This window comes from Fukomys damarensis, unplaced genomic scaffold, assembly GCF_012274545.1.
Source record: "Fukomys damarensis isolate Sample0158 unplaced genomic scaffold, DMR_v1.0_HiC HiC_scaffold_32, whole genome shotgun sequence".
In the NCBI taxonomy this organism is placed as follows: Eukaryota; Metazoa; Chordata; class Mammalia; order Rodentia; family Bathyergidae; genus Fukomys; species Fukomys damarensis.
The window spans coordinates 43,809,835-43,823,639 of NW_022900944.1; the positions used below are offsets into that span (position 1 = coordinate 43,809,835).

Consider the following 13,805-nt stretch of genomic DNA (forward strand, 5'->3'; position numbering starts at 1 on the left):
ATATCTCCAATGGTTTTTTAAAACAAAAAGAAAACTAGGGAAATGCAGAAATTTCTCCTTTGTCACACTCATAAAAAGCAGTTTGAAAATTTTGTGGTCAAATATGTACCACAGAACACTTTTTAACCATTTTTGGCCTACAGTGCTGTGGAGTCAGGGCCTTGACGCTGTGCAGACATCATGACCGGGCCCCTCCAGAACCGTCTCGTCTTCCCACGGTGAGACTGCCCATTAACGGCAGCAGCCACCACTCTGTCTCTGTGGCCTTGATTATTTTAGGGACCTCATGTAAGTGGTAGAAAATCTGCACGCCGAGTGTGATGTCTTCAAGTTCATCCCGGCTGCAGCAGTGTTAGGACTTCTTCCTTTCGGGGATTAACGACACTGAATGTGTCCAGCATGCTCCATTTATCCACCCACCCCCGATGGACACCTGGCTGGCTTCCTCCTTTCTGCTCTCCTGAACGGTGCAGCTCTGATCGCGGTTGTGCAAATGTCTGTCCGCTTCTCTGCTTCCAGCTCTCGGTGCAGTGTCTGGAGTCCGTGGTGACTTCACACGCCGAGGACCTGCTGGGCTGTTTTCTGCAGTGGCAGCGCACAGGGCTTTCCTCTCGTCCTCACACTTATTTTCCTTACTTCCTCGGTCCTCACTCTGCTGTCACTTCGTGGATTCTTAGCCTCAGGTTTGATACAAATCTGACACGGGCCTGTTCTTGAGTCACCAGTGTCACTGTTGTCCACCCTCTTCTTTAGGTACCGGCAAAGTACCCACAGTCCCTATACTGGCTTCTGACATGATGCTCATTAGCCAGGGGTTCTTGCTCAGTTCAGGTAGAAATCGTGAATTGGCCAAGTGTAGCTCTTTGAGCATTAGTAGCCCTAGACTTCGAACGCCAGTGGCTATCAGGTTTCAGTGTCAGTGACCCTCCTCGCCTCTCAGAGCCAGCAGCTGCTGGCCTTGGGGACTCTGATGTGGCTCTCAGGAATTCTCCATTTCTCTCCATCCTCTCTGCTGCTGGCTGCCTTCAGGGTCACGGGCTCCAGCTGTTCACGGCACCAGTGGACTTTGGCGTTACCAGCTCAGCACTGCCTCTCTGTGATAAAAATCACAGAGAGGCAAAGATATGCCACCTGGAATAGACTTCATAAGCACTTACACTGCACCGTAGAGGGCTGCATCTGCTGAGGTACGAGGAGGCTGCTTACGTGGGAGGAAAGGCAGGCTCACACATGTGCAGTGTCAGATGGATTCACAGGTAGGGGAGGCTCCCTGGCAGACTTAGCTGATGAGGATATTGCAGTAATCCAGAGAGGCTGGAGTGCTCTGAATAGGTTGTATTTGAGCTGCAGCCAAAGCAAATGTCTATCGGAGCAGCTGTGGGGCTCCTGGTAGAGCTGGGCGGGCTGCAAGGCATTTGGGGCAGCTGTGGAAAGAAAATAAAAGCACCTCTTGGGGAGCTTGGGTTCTTCTCTCCTGTCACCCTGAGGCATGTGGTGTTGAATTTACACAAGCAGAACACACTTCCTTTCTCCTCCAGCCCTGCAGGGACAGAGGGGAGCCGGGCTTGGGCCTCCAGGGAGGAGAGAGGGGAGGGCCTCACAGTGGGAGCCAGGTGTGGGTTCTTTTATGTCCTTGAATGCAAATAGGTTTCGCATGGTTAATGGTTGAGGCTGCAGCACAAGAGTCACCTAGCAGGGGCTTCCGTCACAGCTTTGCGGATCCCTAGTCCCGGATGTGACTTTGTCCATGGGAAATCTGAAGGAAAATGTCTGCTGTGCAGCCAGGGTAGAGACTTAGGACTCCCTAGAGAGGGATTTTGAAATGTGAGCGGGTCACAGTCCCTTGGAGGGTGTGTTAAAATGCAGGTTGCAGACTCCATCTCCTTGGTGTCTGACTCAGTGGTTCCGAGCTAAGACTGAAGAATTTGCACTTTTACGAATCCCTGAGTGACGTGGCCGCTGCTGCCCGTCCAGGAACTACCTAGAGAATCAGGACTCTGCAGCTGCTCGGTCCAGCGTGGGAGGCACTGACCACACGTGGCTATTTAAACTATGTTAGTGGAAATTAAATGAACGAGTCCGTTCCTCATTCGTAGTAGCCCATGTGGACAATGGACAGCATTGGTGTAGAACTTTTCCAGCATTTTGGCCGTGTTAAGGTTTGAACCTGAGCGCTAATGCTTACTGGCCTTGTGAATTGGGACAAATGACTTCGTTTTCCTGTGCCTCAGTATCCTCTTCTGGAAGAGAGAGAGAGAGAAGAATCCCTACCTCATACCCAGGGTTGGTGGTGAGAATTCAGTGATTTAATATGAAAAACTGTGTGGGCAGTGCCTGGCTTGTAGCCTTCACCATTAAATGTTTATTATTGTCATTAATATAAAAAAGCGAGTGGTGCTGGAGGAGTTTGTCATGTGTGAGGGTGGCAGGTAAGTTTCAGGGGCTGCCAACTTAGCTCCTTTGGTAGTCGTGGCTGCCTAGGTGCAATGTGAAGGGTTCTGGGAAATGGCCACACTGTGAAAGAAAGCACATCATGATTGTCTAGTGCTGTCCACCAGGGAAGAGGGTGGGACTGTTGGTAGTGCCTTGGGGGAAATTTTTGCTCTCCTTCCCTGAAGGGATTGCACTCCAGGAAATGGGGTGATCTGAGTTAAATTGTTTGGTTTGTGTGTTGGGGGTCAGCCCTTTGTGTCATAGCCTCACGCGTGGTCCTGTTATTGTGTCAACCAGGCAGGGCCCGTGGAGGTCCCCCTAAAGAGAGATGGTGACCTCAACTTGGCCTGCACTGATTCTTGATGTCTCGTAAGAGAAAAGCATTTCTGGATGTGACCGTGTGAGGCATAGGTGGATTTATTAAGCAGAGTTAGAAAATAAGCAAACGAGGGAACGGACCTCAGCCAAGGAGCTGAAGGAGGCTCAGCTCTGATGGAGATGGTTGGACCAGCCCACTTGTTCACAGAGGAGCGAGGCCAGATTTTATGGAGGGGCTGGCGTAGGCCAGGGTTGGGTTGGTCACTGTCTCTGTTCTGATGTGCAGGAGGGCTCTGCGGGCGTCTTGTTGCTTCAGGGGCGATCTGGTCTCCGTGAGGTACTTGTTTCCACTGGGCACAGTCTCAGTCTGGCGGAGGCTCTGCTGGAATCCAAGGTGGCTTAGGACAGTGACTGGAGACTCCTGAGTGCTCACTGGTGGCTGAGTGTCCCTCAGTCTTGGAGGAGGACGTGTTGTGTGAATTTAGGGCTCATCAACTTTGTCCCACCAGCTTCGAGACAGACACTCCCTGCAGGGTTAACCTGCCTCCACGCAGAGCTGAGCGGGGATCTGAGCCAGAGTTGTCAGGTAATAAGAAGACAGCTGCAAAATGAAGGCCACGCTGTGTTCTGTGTCTAGTTCCCTGCTGGGCATCTGTAGGCCAAGTAAAGAAACACTTTTTTTGTTTTAAAGAAGCAAAAGCAGCTTTTAAGCCCCAACTGCCTCAGAAGAAAACACAAATCATTTTTAATGAGTAACAGCTTTCGGGTGTGGACATGTCCTGCTTCTTGTGCCCATGGTGGTCTCTGCCTCTGTTGGATGCTGGCTGCCCTTGGAGGCAGTGGTGACCTTGGCCGAGGCTAGGTCATGAGGAACACCAGAGAGGGGTGGTGCCGAGAGCGGCTGGCTTCCTCAGCTCCGGCCGTGGGAAGTTGGTGTTCTGTGCTGGCCTGGGGTGGGCTGGGGCTGGGGTCGTGGCACTAGGAATCCAAAGGAGCTCGCTGGCCCTTGGCTTGTGTGGTCTTAGCCGAGACCTGTGGGCCAGGAGAGCGTGGGTGTCCCAGGTACTCAGTGTCCTACGCTCTGGCTCTGGTCTGCCCCACTGGTCCCCGAGCAGCTGCCCACACTGTTTCTGAAGCTGGGCGAGGGAAGCTTTGCCCTGTTGCAGCCTGGGCTCCTGAGGGGACAGTGACTTCTCCATTGTGCCCAGCCTGGCCCAGGCCCTTTCCTGCCTCCTCTCTGGCAGCTGCCCTGTCTGCTGGCTTCTCACCCAGCCAGCCCCACTCCCAGGGGCTTTCTGCCCTTGTGGAAGCGGAGTTGCTGCCCTGGGATGGGTGGGGCAGGGAGCATCTTGCCAGTCGAGGGTTTGGATGTCCAAAAGGCCACCAGAACTAGGGGAAGGCAGGAGCTGTACACTGGGCCGGCCTCCTCCAGAAAGAGCCACTGGGTGGTAGCGTGCTGCTCCCTTCCGAAGGTGACAACAAAGGCCAGGTTGCTGGTGTTAGGGACACTGGGCCATTTTCCGCCTAACCTGGAGCAGCTCCCTTTCCTGGCCGCACTGCTCTCTCCAGCCTGCCAGGTGCTTGTCTCTGGGCAGAGAAGTCTGGATCTCACGCCCGTGACCATCCTACCCTCCTGACCTCTGTGCCCTCCGAGTGTGTGCCATGCCCTGAGGCAGCCTAGGGGAGCAGTGTGGGCATCCTGGGCTGGAATCTAGGTCTAGCCTGCACCGGGCACCAAGCCTTCCTGCCCCCCAGTTTCCTCGTGGAAAATGCAGATAATAATGGTATGGTCTCGTGAAATGTTTTAAACCAGCGAGCTGCACCAGAAACTCCTAGAACTATGTCCTGCACCTGATGGGCACCAGAAGGCTTCAGCTGTAGTTATGGTTGTCACTATTATTAATCTTTGCCCCTTTTCCTGGGAGCCTCACACTCTCTTAAACTGTACTTGGGACCAGCTCGTTGAGATAACTGTGACCAGCCCTCTTGGCAGTATGGCTGTTTTGGAATTTGATTCCAGCCCAGCTTTGCTGCTGCCCATGGGGCACCTGTTCCAAACCCCGGGGCCAATGACATGCTCTATAGGGGCAGGACATGGTGACACAGACAGTGTTACAGCCTGGACAACGCCCAGAGCAGCACAGCACATAACAGGCTCAGGTGCTGTCCACTCCTTTCCCTGCCCCTCTCTGGTGACCTCCTCTTACATGTCGTGTGTGTGTGTGTGTGTGTGTGTGTGTGTGTGTGTGTGTGTGTGTAGTACCGGGGATCGAACTCGGGACCTTGTGCTTGCAAGGCAGGCAGCAGAACCACTGAGCCAAATCCCCAGCAACCTTCTCTTCTTTGTACCCCTGTGCATGTCCCCTGAGGCTCTCTGGACTCCTAACGCTGTTCCCCCCACCCTGGACCTTCCACAGGACCTGTTTCCCCGGCCATCTGGGGCTAGCAGCCTCAGTGATGGGGCATCCCCGTCCCTGGCTGCTGCGGATTCTCAGCCGCATGTAAGATGGACGCCTCACCCGGGCTGGTTCTCGAGCCTGCTGGCGACCATCAACGTAGTCTTTCTTCTTGCAGACCTGTAGAGGGGAGGGTCCTTGGATGGGCTTCCGAGACGTTACCAAGTGGCCGGAAGTTCTCACTCAGTTTTTATAGACATCACGAACTGGCCAAGGGTAATTCTTTTAGTGTTAATGGCTCTGAACTTTGGATGCCTGTGGTTATTCGTTCTTTTAGCGTTAATGGACTTGCTTGCCACTTAGAAGCAGAGGCTGCAAGCAAGGCTTGGGGTATCTTCCAGCCCCTGAAAGTGGTGGCTTCCATTTTTCCACTGTCGTCTGTCATTCTCTGGTTGCTGGCTGCTTGCAGTGTGACCGGCTTGGCCATTGTCACTTTTGATGCCAGCAGACTTCGGTGTTAGCAGCTCTTTGTGTACCAGCTTGGTCTTCTTCTCTCCTGGAGCTGGAAATCAGGAGCAGGTAGGAACATCCAGAGGCCCAGTTAGGCCTCAGGCTGCAGCATAGGGAGGAACAGCCCGTGGGCTGAAACTGCCGAGGAAGATGGATTCCATATATGGGAAAAAGGTGGGGTCCTGCATGAGCCGAGTCGGGCGTTCTGTGTGGTCGTGGGCAGAGGAGGCTGCCCTTGTGCACCTAGTTAAGGAGGGTGGAGCCAGGCAAAGTCTGCAGAGGCGGGAGTCCAGGGGAGGCCCCGGGCTGGAGCCTGCCGCCTCTCACACAAATGCTCCTGGAGTCGCTGTGGGGCGCTTGCTGGGCTGGGCCCGCTTCAGAGTGTTTGGACGACTGTGGAAGGAAGGCTGTAGGACCTCTCGGGGAGCCTCGGACCCTGCTCTCCTGTCTCGCCCTCCACCTGGAGCCCTGTGTGTTCTGCTCTCGGTTGGTGCTCAGTGAAAAATGGTGAGCCGGTGTTTTCCTGACGGGACACTGGTGAGGCTGACGGGACGGGCTGCGTCCTGTACTACTGAGCCCCCGGATTGACAGAGATGTTTTGTTTCTTTCCCCCCTCTTCTCTCTTATAGCATCAGCCTCCGAGAGTTGAAGGCCATCTTACCCCTGGTCAATTTCAAAGTGAGCAGTGCCAAGTTCCTCAAAGATAAGTTTGTGGTAAGTTTATTAGCTCAACCTGGGCATTTTATGATGTCAGGGCTGCTCAGCAGCTCTCCCCGGAACCCAGGATGGCCTTGGAGCCCTGTGTGATGGTCCCCGAGGGTCCTTTGCCTCCAGAGTGCGTCTGACCTGTCCAGCCGGTAGGGTCATGGAAATAGGTGAGGACCGTGTTCCCAGTCCCCACAGAGGATGCAGTCAGTGAAGACCGTGTGTGCTGGGCTGTTTGACTTGGAACGTCTACACTCAGACCTGTTTCCACCAGGCCATCTTTCACGGTTCCCCTGACCTCCCACAGCCTGCTTTCTTCCTGGAAGTATGAGCGCATGTGTATCTTTTGCAAAACATTGTGAAAGATCCCTTGTGTAGGGTGCCGGGGACGGGGCACTCCATGTGCAAGTCCGGGTAGGGTGCTTGTCAGGGTTGGCTGTCTTCCCTTCCTCTTTTCCTCCCCCAGCTGCCTTTCCACTCATCACTGATGTTCTTATATAATCAGCCTGTTGGTTGAGCAGGTCAGGGAAGCCACTCCAGGAGTGGTGGGATGTAGCGGGGCAGGGGGGCCTTTTCCAGGTGGGGCAGGGACAGATGGAGGTCATGAGTGAGCACTGATACTGACTCTTACCAGAGAGTGAACCCTCCACCCCGGGGGCCCCAGGGCCCATGCCAGCCATCTCGCCTAGGATGCCTCTGCTGGAGAGGTTCATTTTCCTATTGCATGAGTGAGCTCATTTCAGTGGCCCATTTCACTGCTGGCCTGGCCATCCTTTGACCTGCTCCCACCCTAACCTTCCGCACTAATTCCCACGAGAAAGAGACGGGAGGGATTTAAGGAGAAAGATGGGACGCGCATTTCCTTTGATAACCATGTCATGGGAATAGTGTTCTTTATCAGGCATTCTGGAGTCAGGCATTTTGAAGATATTATCTTGTTTGGTTTCAAGAAAGCCCTAAGAGGGTGCTTTCCCATTTTACAGATGAAGAAACTGAGGGTCCAATGGGGTAAAGTATAAATGTTTTGATTCGACAACAACAACAGAAACCAACCAACCAAACAAACAAAGAGGGTGAATTATCTAATGCAGTTGATCTAGCCGATTAAGTCAGATTTTTAAAAATTTGTGCTTTGAAAAATAATTTTTAAGTACAAGCCTTATAGATCCGTCTGGACAAAGACACCTGAAGGCAGTGTCTGCTGTGCAGAAGAGGAGGAGATGTCCATTATGACTTTAGGAAGCGAAGGTTTTTCCTTCCTAGGGCTAAAAGATGGGGGTCCCTGAAGATCTCCCAGACCGGTGAGTTGGAAAACTCACGGATAGGTTTGGTTTAGAGCAGTGTGAGTTTGATTTCAGTGGAGTTGCGGAGCAACCGTTCTGTTTTTGGAAACTGGCTGGAGGCTTTCTCACGGTGGACTTCCAACATGGTGTGGTCTTGTTTTTTCCCTCATATTTACAGGAAATTAGTGCACACAAAGATGAACTCAGCTTTGAACAGTTTCATCTCTTCTATAAAAAACTTATGTTTGAGCAGCAAAAACTGGTAAGAAGATCCTTGAACAAACGATCAAATGATGTTCTCTCTTCCTTATACTGCAGAGTCTGGTACATATCCGAGAAACCCCAAATAATCTCCCCGTTAGTCAAGGAAATGCCAGTAACATGCTGATTTCATTTATTAGCTGGGCAGAAATGTTTTAAACATGGTAGCGCTGTGAGGAAAAGGTGTGTGTATTTCCCTCCTTCATGGGAACAGGAATGGCCATAGGTTCAGCTAGAACTTAATCTGAATCTATTAAAGTTTTTTAAAAAATGCTACCAAGTCTGCTGTAATCTGGAAGGAAATTTAGCAAATTATTCCTAGTAGCCATCTCCAAATTGAGAGATTATGTGTGTTGTTGCTTTTTATATTTTTTTAGATTTCTCTGAGGACTTTTTTGATTAAAAAGATAGACTATTTTGAAATTCAAATGCACATACATTTTGATCTGAAGGTGGCATTTCAGGCTGGCCCAAGATGTATTTGTATTTCAATCAATTTTGGGGCCAGGGATTTAGATTTAGCTCAGTGGTTCTGGAACCTGCTTCACAAGACAAGGACCCAAGTTCGATCCCCGGTACCGAAAAAAAAAAATCAATGTGTATTTTATATTATGTCTCTCTTTAAAGTGAGCCCGGGAGCAAGGTTTGCAGGATTCTGCAACTTTGTGTGGGAAAAATACAGGTTGTACCCCTAGTGGCCAGAATGTCACATTGCGCCTACATTCGGCTGTCCTTGGGGTGTACAGTGGTTTAAGTATTTTCACAATGAACTGTCTACATTTAAAACTTGGGAGATTGGGCCGGGGCTTTGGCTCAGTGGTTCTGCTCCCTGCCTTGCAAGCACAAGGGCTGAGTTTGATCCCTGGTACCAGAAAAAAAATGTGTTAAAACTTGGTAGATTGTATATTAAAATCCAGATTTTTGGCTTCTATGAAAAAAACTGAAATCTTTCAATGAAAGGGGGCCTCATTACCCTTGCGAAGTCTTGCAGAAAGGAGTGCACACTCTTGGTAGCCACGGCTCTGCCCTCTCATTTCCATTGTCCGCGTGGCTGAGCAGAAGTTTTGAGTTGGCAGTGATCGATCTTCCCCGGTGTTCTAGTTTCTAACGCTGCAGTTTGGCCCCTGCCTCCTTCACTTCAGTATTTTAGAATTTGAATAACAAAACCCCAGTGTGAACAACTAGTTTCCCGCCAATTTGGGAACCCGCCCTGGTCCTGCGGGGCCAGTGCCCCTTCCCTAACTTCTGGCTGGAAGGGGGCAAAAAAAAAAAAAAAAAAAAAAATTTATGGGGTGGGCTGAGTTGGGCTTCTCAGGCGCCTTGGAGAGATGGAGTGCTCTGTGCAGACTGGTGAACCTCAGACTCAACTCTTGGAGTAGGCTCAGCCTTATTAGTAGGTGAATGGGCTATCTGCTTGGGGTTGGCAGTTCCTCCTTCCTTACCTTACAATTTTTTTTTTTTTTTTTTTTTTTTGAAACAGAGCTATGTAGTTGAGACTGACCTGGAACTCACTATATAGCCCAGGCTGGTCTCGAACTCAGTGATCCTCCTGCCTCAGCCTCCTGAGGGCAGTGTGCACCACCACCCCAGGCTACAACTCTTAAGCCTCATAGTTTCTAAAAGTTGAGCAGCAGCAGGAAGAGAAATGCAACTGTGTGTGTGTTCTCCCTTGGTGATGGGTTACATGTCTAGCTAGGTTGTGACGATATCGTTAGGGCTAATGATTACTGACACTTCCTTAGGCAGACTTGTACATGAAGGCCCTGTGCTCAGCATTCACTAAATATTTAATTCTCCCCAGCACCCCAGGAAAGAGACCCTGGGGTTGTCCCCATTTTATGGGGAGCTAAATCCCCAGCCCAAACTTGCTCTGTTTTTGTTATTTATATGAACTTGCTCTATTTTTATTTTGTGTCCTGTAGGTCCCAGTATGTTGCACTGGCATTATCATTTGGTTGTGGGAAATGTCTCATTTCATCTGTGACCCACTGATTATTGAAGAGGATTTTATTTAATATCCGTGTCTTTGCATAGTGTCTGTCATTTCTTTTGACAGTGATCGCAGTATGATTTGATAATACGCGTGGGATAATTTTGATTCTTTTGCATTTATTTAAGCATGCTTTCTGGGCTCTGTGTTCTGTTTTGGAGAAAGTCCCAAGTGCTGCTGGGAAGAGAGTGTATTTTGGTGTTCAATGAAAGCCTCCATAAACATCCATTTGGTCTTATTTATTTGAAGGTTGTGTTCAACTCTGATATTTCTTTGTTGACTTTTTTTTAGTTGATTTATTTGTGACCATGGGGTCTTGATGTTCCCATTACAATTGTATTGCTGTTTATCTGATCTTTCACGTGCAGCGGTGTTCGTTTTATGAAGTTGGGTGCACTGATATTTGGTCTGTATGTGTTTATAATTGTTATCTCTTCCTATTGTACTATTCCTTCATCTAATATGTAGTGACTGTCTTTGTCTCTTCTGAGCAGTTTGGCTTGGAATTTACTGTCTGAAGTTAAGATAGCTTCTCTTGCTTTTTTCTGGGGTCCCATTGCAATCCCCACGAGCCATGAGATGGGAGCTGAGGAGAAAATGCATCTGTCTGTCCCCTTTTCCACGTTGGGTTCTGTCTCTTCAATTTCTCTGCAGGTTTTAATTTTCCTGTCAGATCCTTCTTGTTCCCAGGGATCTAATTCTCCTTTTTTTGCTTCCCCAAGTTATTTTCCACTGTCTGGATCCTGAATCTCAGAGAGAGAGAGAGAGAGAGAGAGTTCTTGCTCAGCACTCCACCATTTTCCGAGAACTCTCCCCACAACGTGGCTTTTCAAGACAGCAAGGCAGGGCTTGGGCTGTTCACGGTGTAGAGGCTGGGAACGAAAGCAAAAAGTTAGAGATGTACATGGTATGAAAAAATAGGATAAGATATAGTTAAGTGAATATTCACAAATCAAACTCTAGTAGGAACCTAGGAAATTATTAATAGTGACTGCTTCTCAGGAATAAGACTGAAAAGGGTGACAATGACATGTACCCTTCACACCAGAAATTTCTGTTACATTTGAAAATTTACAACTAACAAGAATGATGTTGATAATTTTTTGATGACCACGTCTTCTCATTGGCATTACTCGACTTGTCTAATATCTTTATTATGTGTGTTTTCCATTTCAGATTCTTGATGAATTCAAAAAGGATTCCTCTGTGTTCATCCTGGGGTGAGGACCCTTCAGGCTGCTGCCACAGGATGGCTGTGTCCTGTGTCCAGCAGCCTCTGGGAGGGGTCAGCTCTGACCTCCACGGGAATGAGGTCCTGGGCCTGCGCCTGGGCCTGGGCCTGCGACAGCAGCACTGGGCTGCAGAGTTCTGGGTGTTGTCAGGGTTCCGGGCCTCAGGGTCTCCTTTCTGACTGTGCGTCTCTGCACTTGAAGAGTTCATAGGTTTCTCACAAGCATCAGTGGTGCCAGTGGGCAGAGGAGTCTGGGGAATTCCTTGCTCAGCAGGTTGGGCAGGATGAGCCTGGGCTGGGCCTCTGGAGCACTTGCCTTAGTGCTCGACCCATGTTCACGGCTCATATACAAAATGATGGTATTTTAGTGGCAGTGCTGCAAGACTGTTCAGGACCTTTCCTAGGCTTTGAGATTCCCTTGGTGAGGGATTTATAAGGCCCTTGTGTTTCCCAAGCCTGTCTGACCGGGGGATGGGTTTGCCACGGAGTTAATGGCACCTAGAGTGGCTGTGGTACACAGACTGAGTTCACGAACAGCCCCAGGACCCCAAAGCCCACAGCGGAGGAGTCTGAGCTCACAGTGCGTGTGGATGAGAAGGCTGGTGTGAGACTTTGGCTGGTTAGGAGGAGACAGAAACAGACTTGGAGGGCCGCCGCCTGCAGGCCTGGGTATTTAGCAAAGGCAGATAGCTGCAGGCACAGTTTGTCTCTGGAAATGGTTTAAAGGGGCTCATTCCCGCCCTCTGCCATGCCCCGGGCAGTGCCCATCCCAGGCAGTTCCACCCTTCAGGATGCATATCCCCTGGGCACCGGTGTGTCTCATGTCAGCTCAGCGAGATCCCAGTGTCTGGGCAGCGTCTGTCTCAGCTGCTGGCCGCAGTGGGGTCCCCCCTGTATTCAGGACGCATCCCTAGCTGGGGCGGAAGAGTTTCCTGATACCGGGCCCTAGCATCGGCTGGCATGGTCCCTCTGTCTTCATGGCCCCGCTCCTGAGGTGCTGCTCAGACCTGGACAGCGCCAGGGCCACAGGAGTGGGCCTCGTCCCTGAGACTCGGGCTCCAAGGCCCTGTGAATCCTTATAGGTCCAGACCTGTGTCTTCACGTGGGCCACGTGGTACCTGGCCGTGGGCAGGGTGGGGGCACTCTGGGGGACAAGGACTGTCTGTGGAATGTGTCCCTAACATGTGTCCCCTTTCCTTGTGTGCAGGAACACTGACCGGCCCGATGCCTCTGCCGTTTACTTGCAGGACTTCCAGAGGTTTCTTGTACACGAGCAGCAGGTGAGAGGACAGCGGGGCTATAGGGGGAGCCGGTGGTGACTTCTGTCCCCTGGTCCCTGCTGTCACAGAGCAGGTGTAGCTTCCTGACCCTAAGAGCTTCCAGTGGTTGTCAAAAGCCACTTTGCTCTTAAAGCACAGCTCTGCATCACTCTTTCAAGGCCCGGGAAGGGGAGCAGCGGGGTGAGGGCCTCTGTCCGGGAAGGCTTCGCTGCTCACAGAAGGGAGGATGCCGGCCAAGCCGCCGGGCTGTCTGGGGGATGAGACAGCAGGGCTGTCGAGGACTCAGCGTCTCCCTAGATGGAGGGCATGGCTGAGGGGCTGTGTGTGGGCGGTTTATGCCCGCCTGACATTCCCCAAACAGCAGCAGTCGCCACACGGGATGCACCTGGTGTCTGCAGGGAGAGGGCAGGGATGCTGCCAGGTGTCCTACGGTGCCCGGGACGCCCCGCCCCAGGGCAGGACCCTGCCGCCTTGTCACTAGTGTCCTGGAGGAGGAGCAGTGTTACAGCAAGGGAAGCCTGGCATCCTCTTACTAGCTGTGTGGCCGTGGGCCGGTAGCTTAACCTTCCTGTGCCTGGTTTCCTCTCTGTGAAATGTGGCGAGAGCCCCCATCTCTCAGAATTTCGGGGAACGCATAATATTGCGGTGTGTGACTATGCACAGCAGAGGCTCATTTGTATTTAAAATTCTTTATATCATTGGCATCTCAATGTGGTTTTTTTTTCCTTATTTATTACCTCTTTTTTTCAATACGAGGAATCGAACTCAGGACCTTGCACTTGCCAGGCAGGCTCAGCAACCTTTTTGTTCTAATAGATAGACTTTAAGCTGGGTGTGTGGTGCATGGCAGTAATCTCAGTACCCTGGGAGGCTAAGGCAGGAGGATTACAAATTCAAGCCCAGCCTGGATAACCTAGAGAGACCCCTGTTCCAAAAACAAGAAAAAGGGCTCGGAGTATAGCTCACTGCAAAGGCCCTGGGTTCAATCCCCACTACTGTCCTTGTTGTTCCCCAAACACACACAAACTGTATTTTGGAGCAGTTATAGTTTGCCACAAAATTAGTTTACTTTTTAAAATAAACTTCGGTGCCGAACATTTCACCCATACGCGAGAGTGACGCGCGGGGATCGTCCGCCTCCTGGGCCGCAGCGGAGAGCGCGGTCTGACTTCGCCCCTTCGTTCAATCCCCACTACTGTCCTTGTTGTTCCCCAAACACACACAAACTGTATTTTGGAGCAGTTATAGTTTGCCACAAAATTAGTTTACTTTTTAAAATAAACTTCGGTGCCGAACATTTCACCCATACGCGAGAGTGACGCGCGGGGATCGTCCGCCTCCTGGGCCGCAGCGGAGAGCGCGGTCTGACTTCGCCCCTTCCTCTGCGCTCCCCTGTGG

At 51.0% G+C, this 13,805-nt stretch overlaps 1 protein-coding gene across 1 annotated transcript in view; it reads left to right on the forward strand.

Moving 5' to 3' along the window:
* Positions 1-13,805, forward strand: part of LOC104852000 (1-phosphatidylinositol 4,5-bisphosphate phosphodiesterase gamma-2) — a 102,873-nt gene that overhangs the window by 47,374 nt on the left and 41,694 nt on the right. The window contains exons 6-11 of the mRNA XM_033757908.1: positions 5,169-5,306; positions 5,905-6,164; positions 6,287-6,371; positions 7,824-7,907; positions 11,073-11,116; positions 12,335-12,407. Of these exons, the coding sequence (XP_033613799.1) occupies positions 5,169-5,306; positions 5,905-6,164; positions 6,287-6,371; positions 7,824-7,907; positions 11,073-11,116; positions 12,335-12,407 (684 nt within the window). The remainder of the gene's footprint in view (positions 1-5,168; positions 5,307-5,904; positions 6,165-6,286; positions 6,372-7,823; positions 7,908-11,072; positions 11,117-12,334; positions 12,408-13,805) is intronic.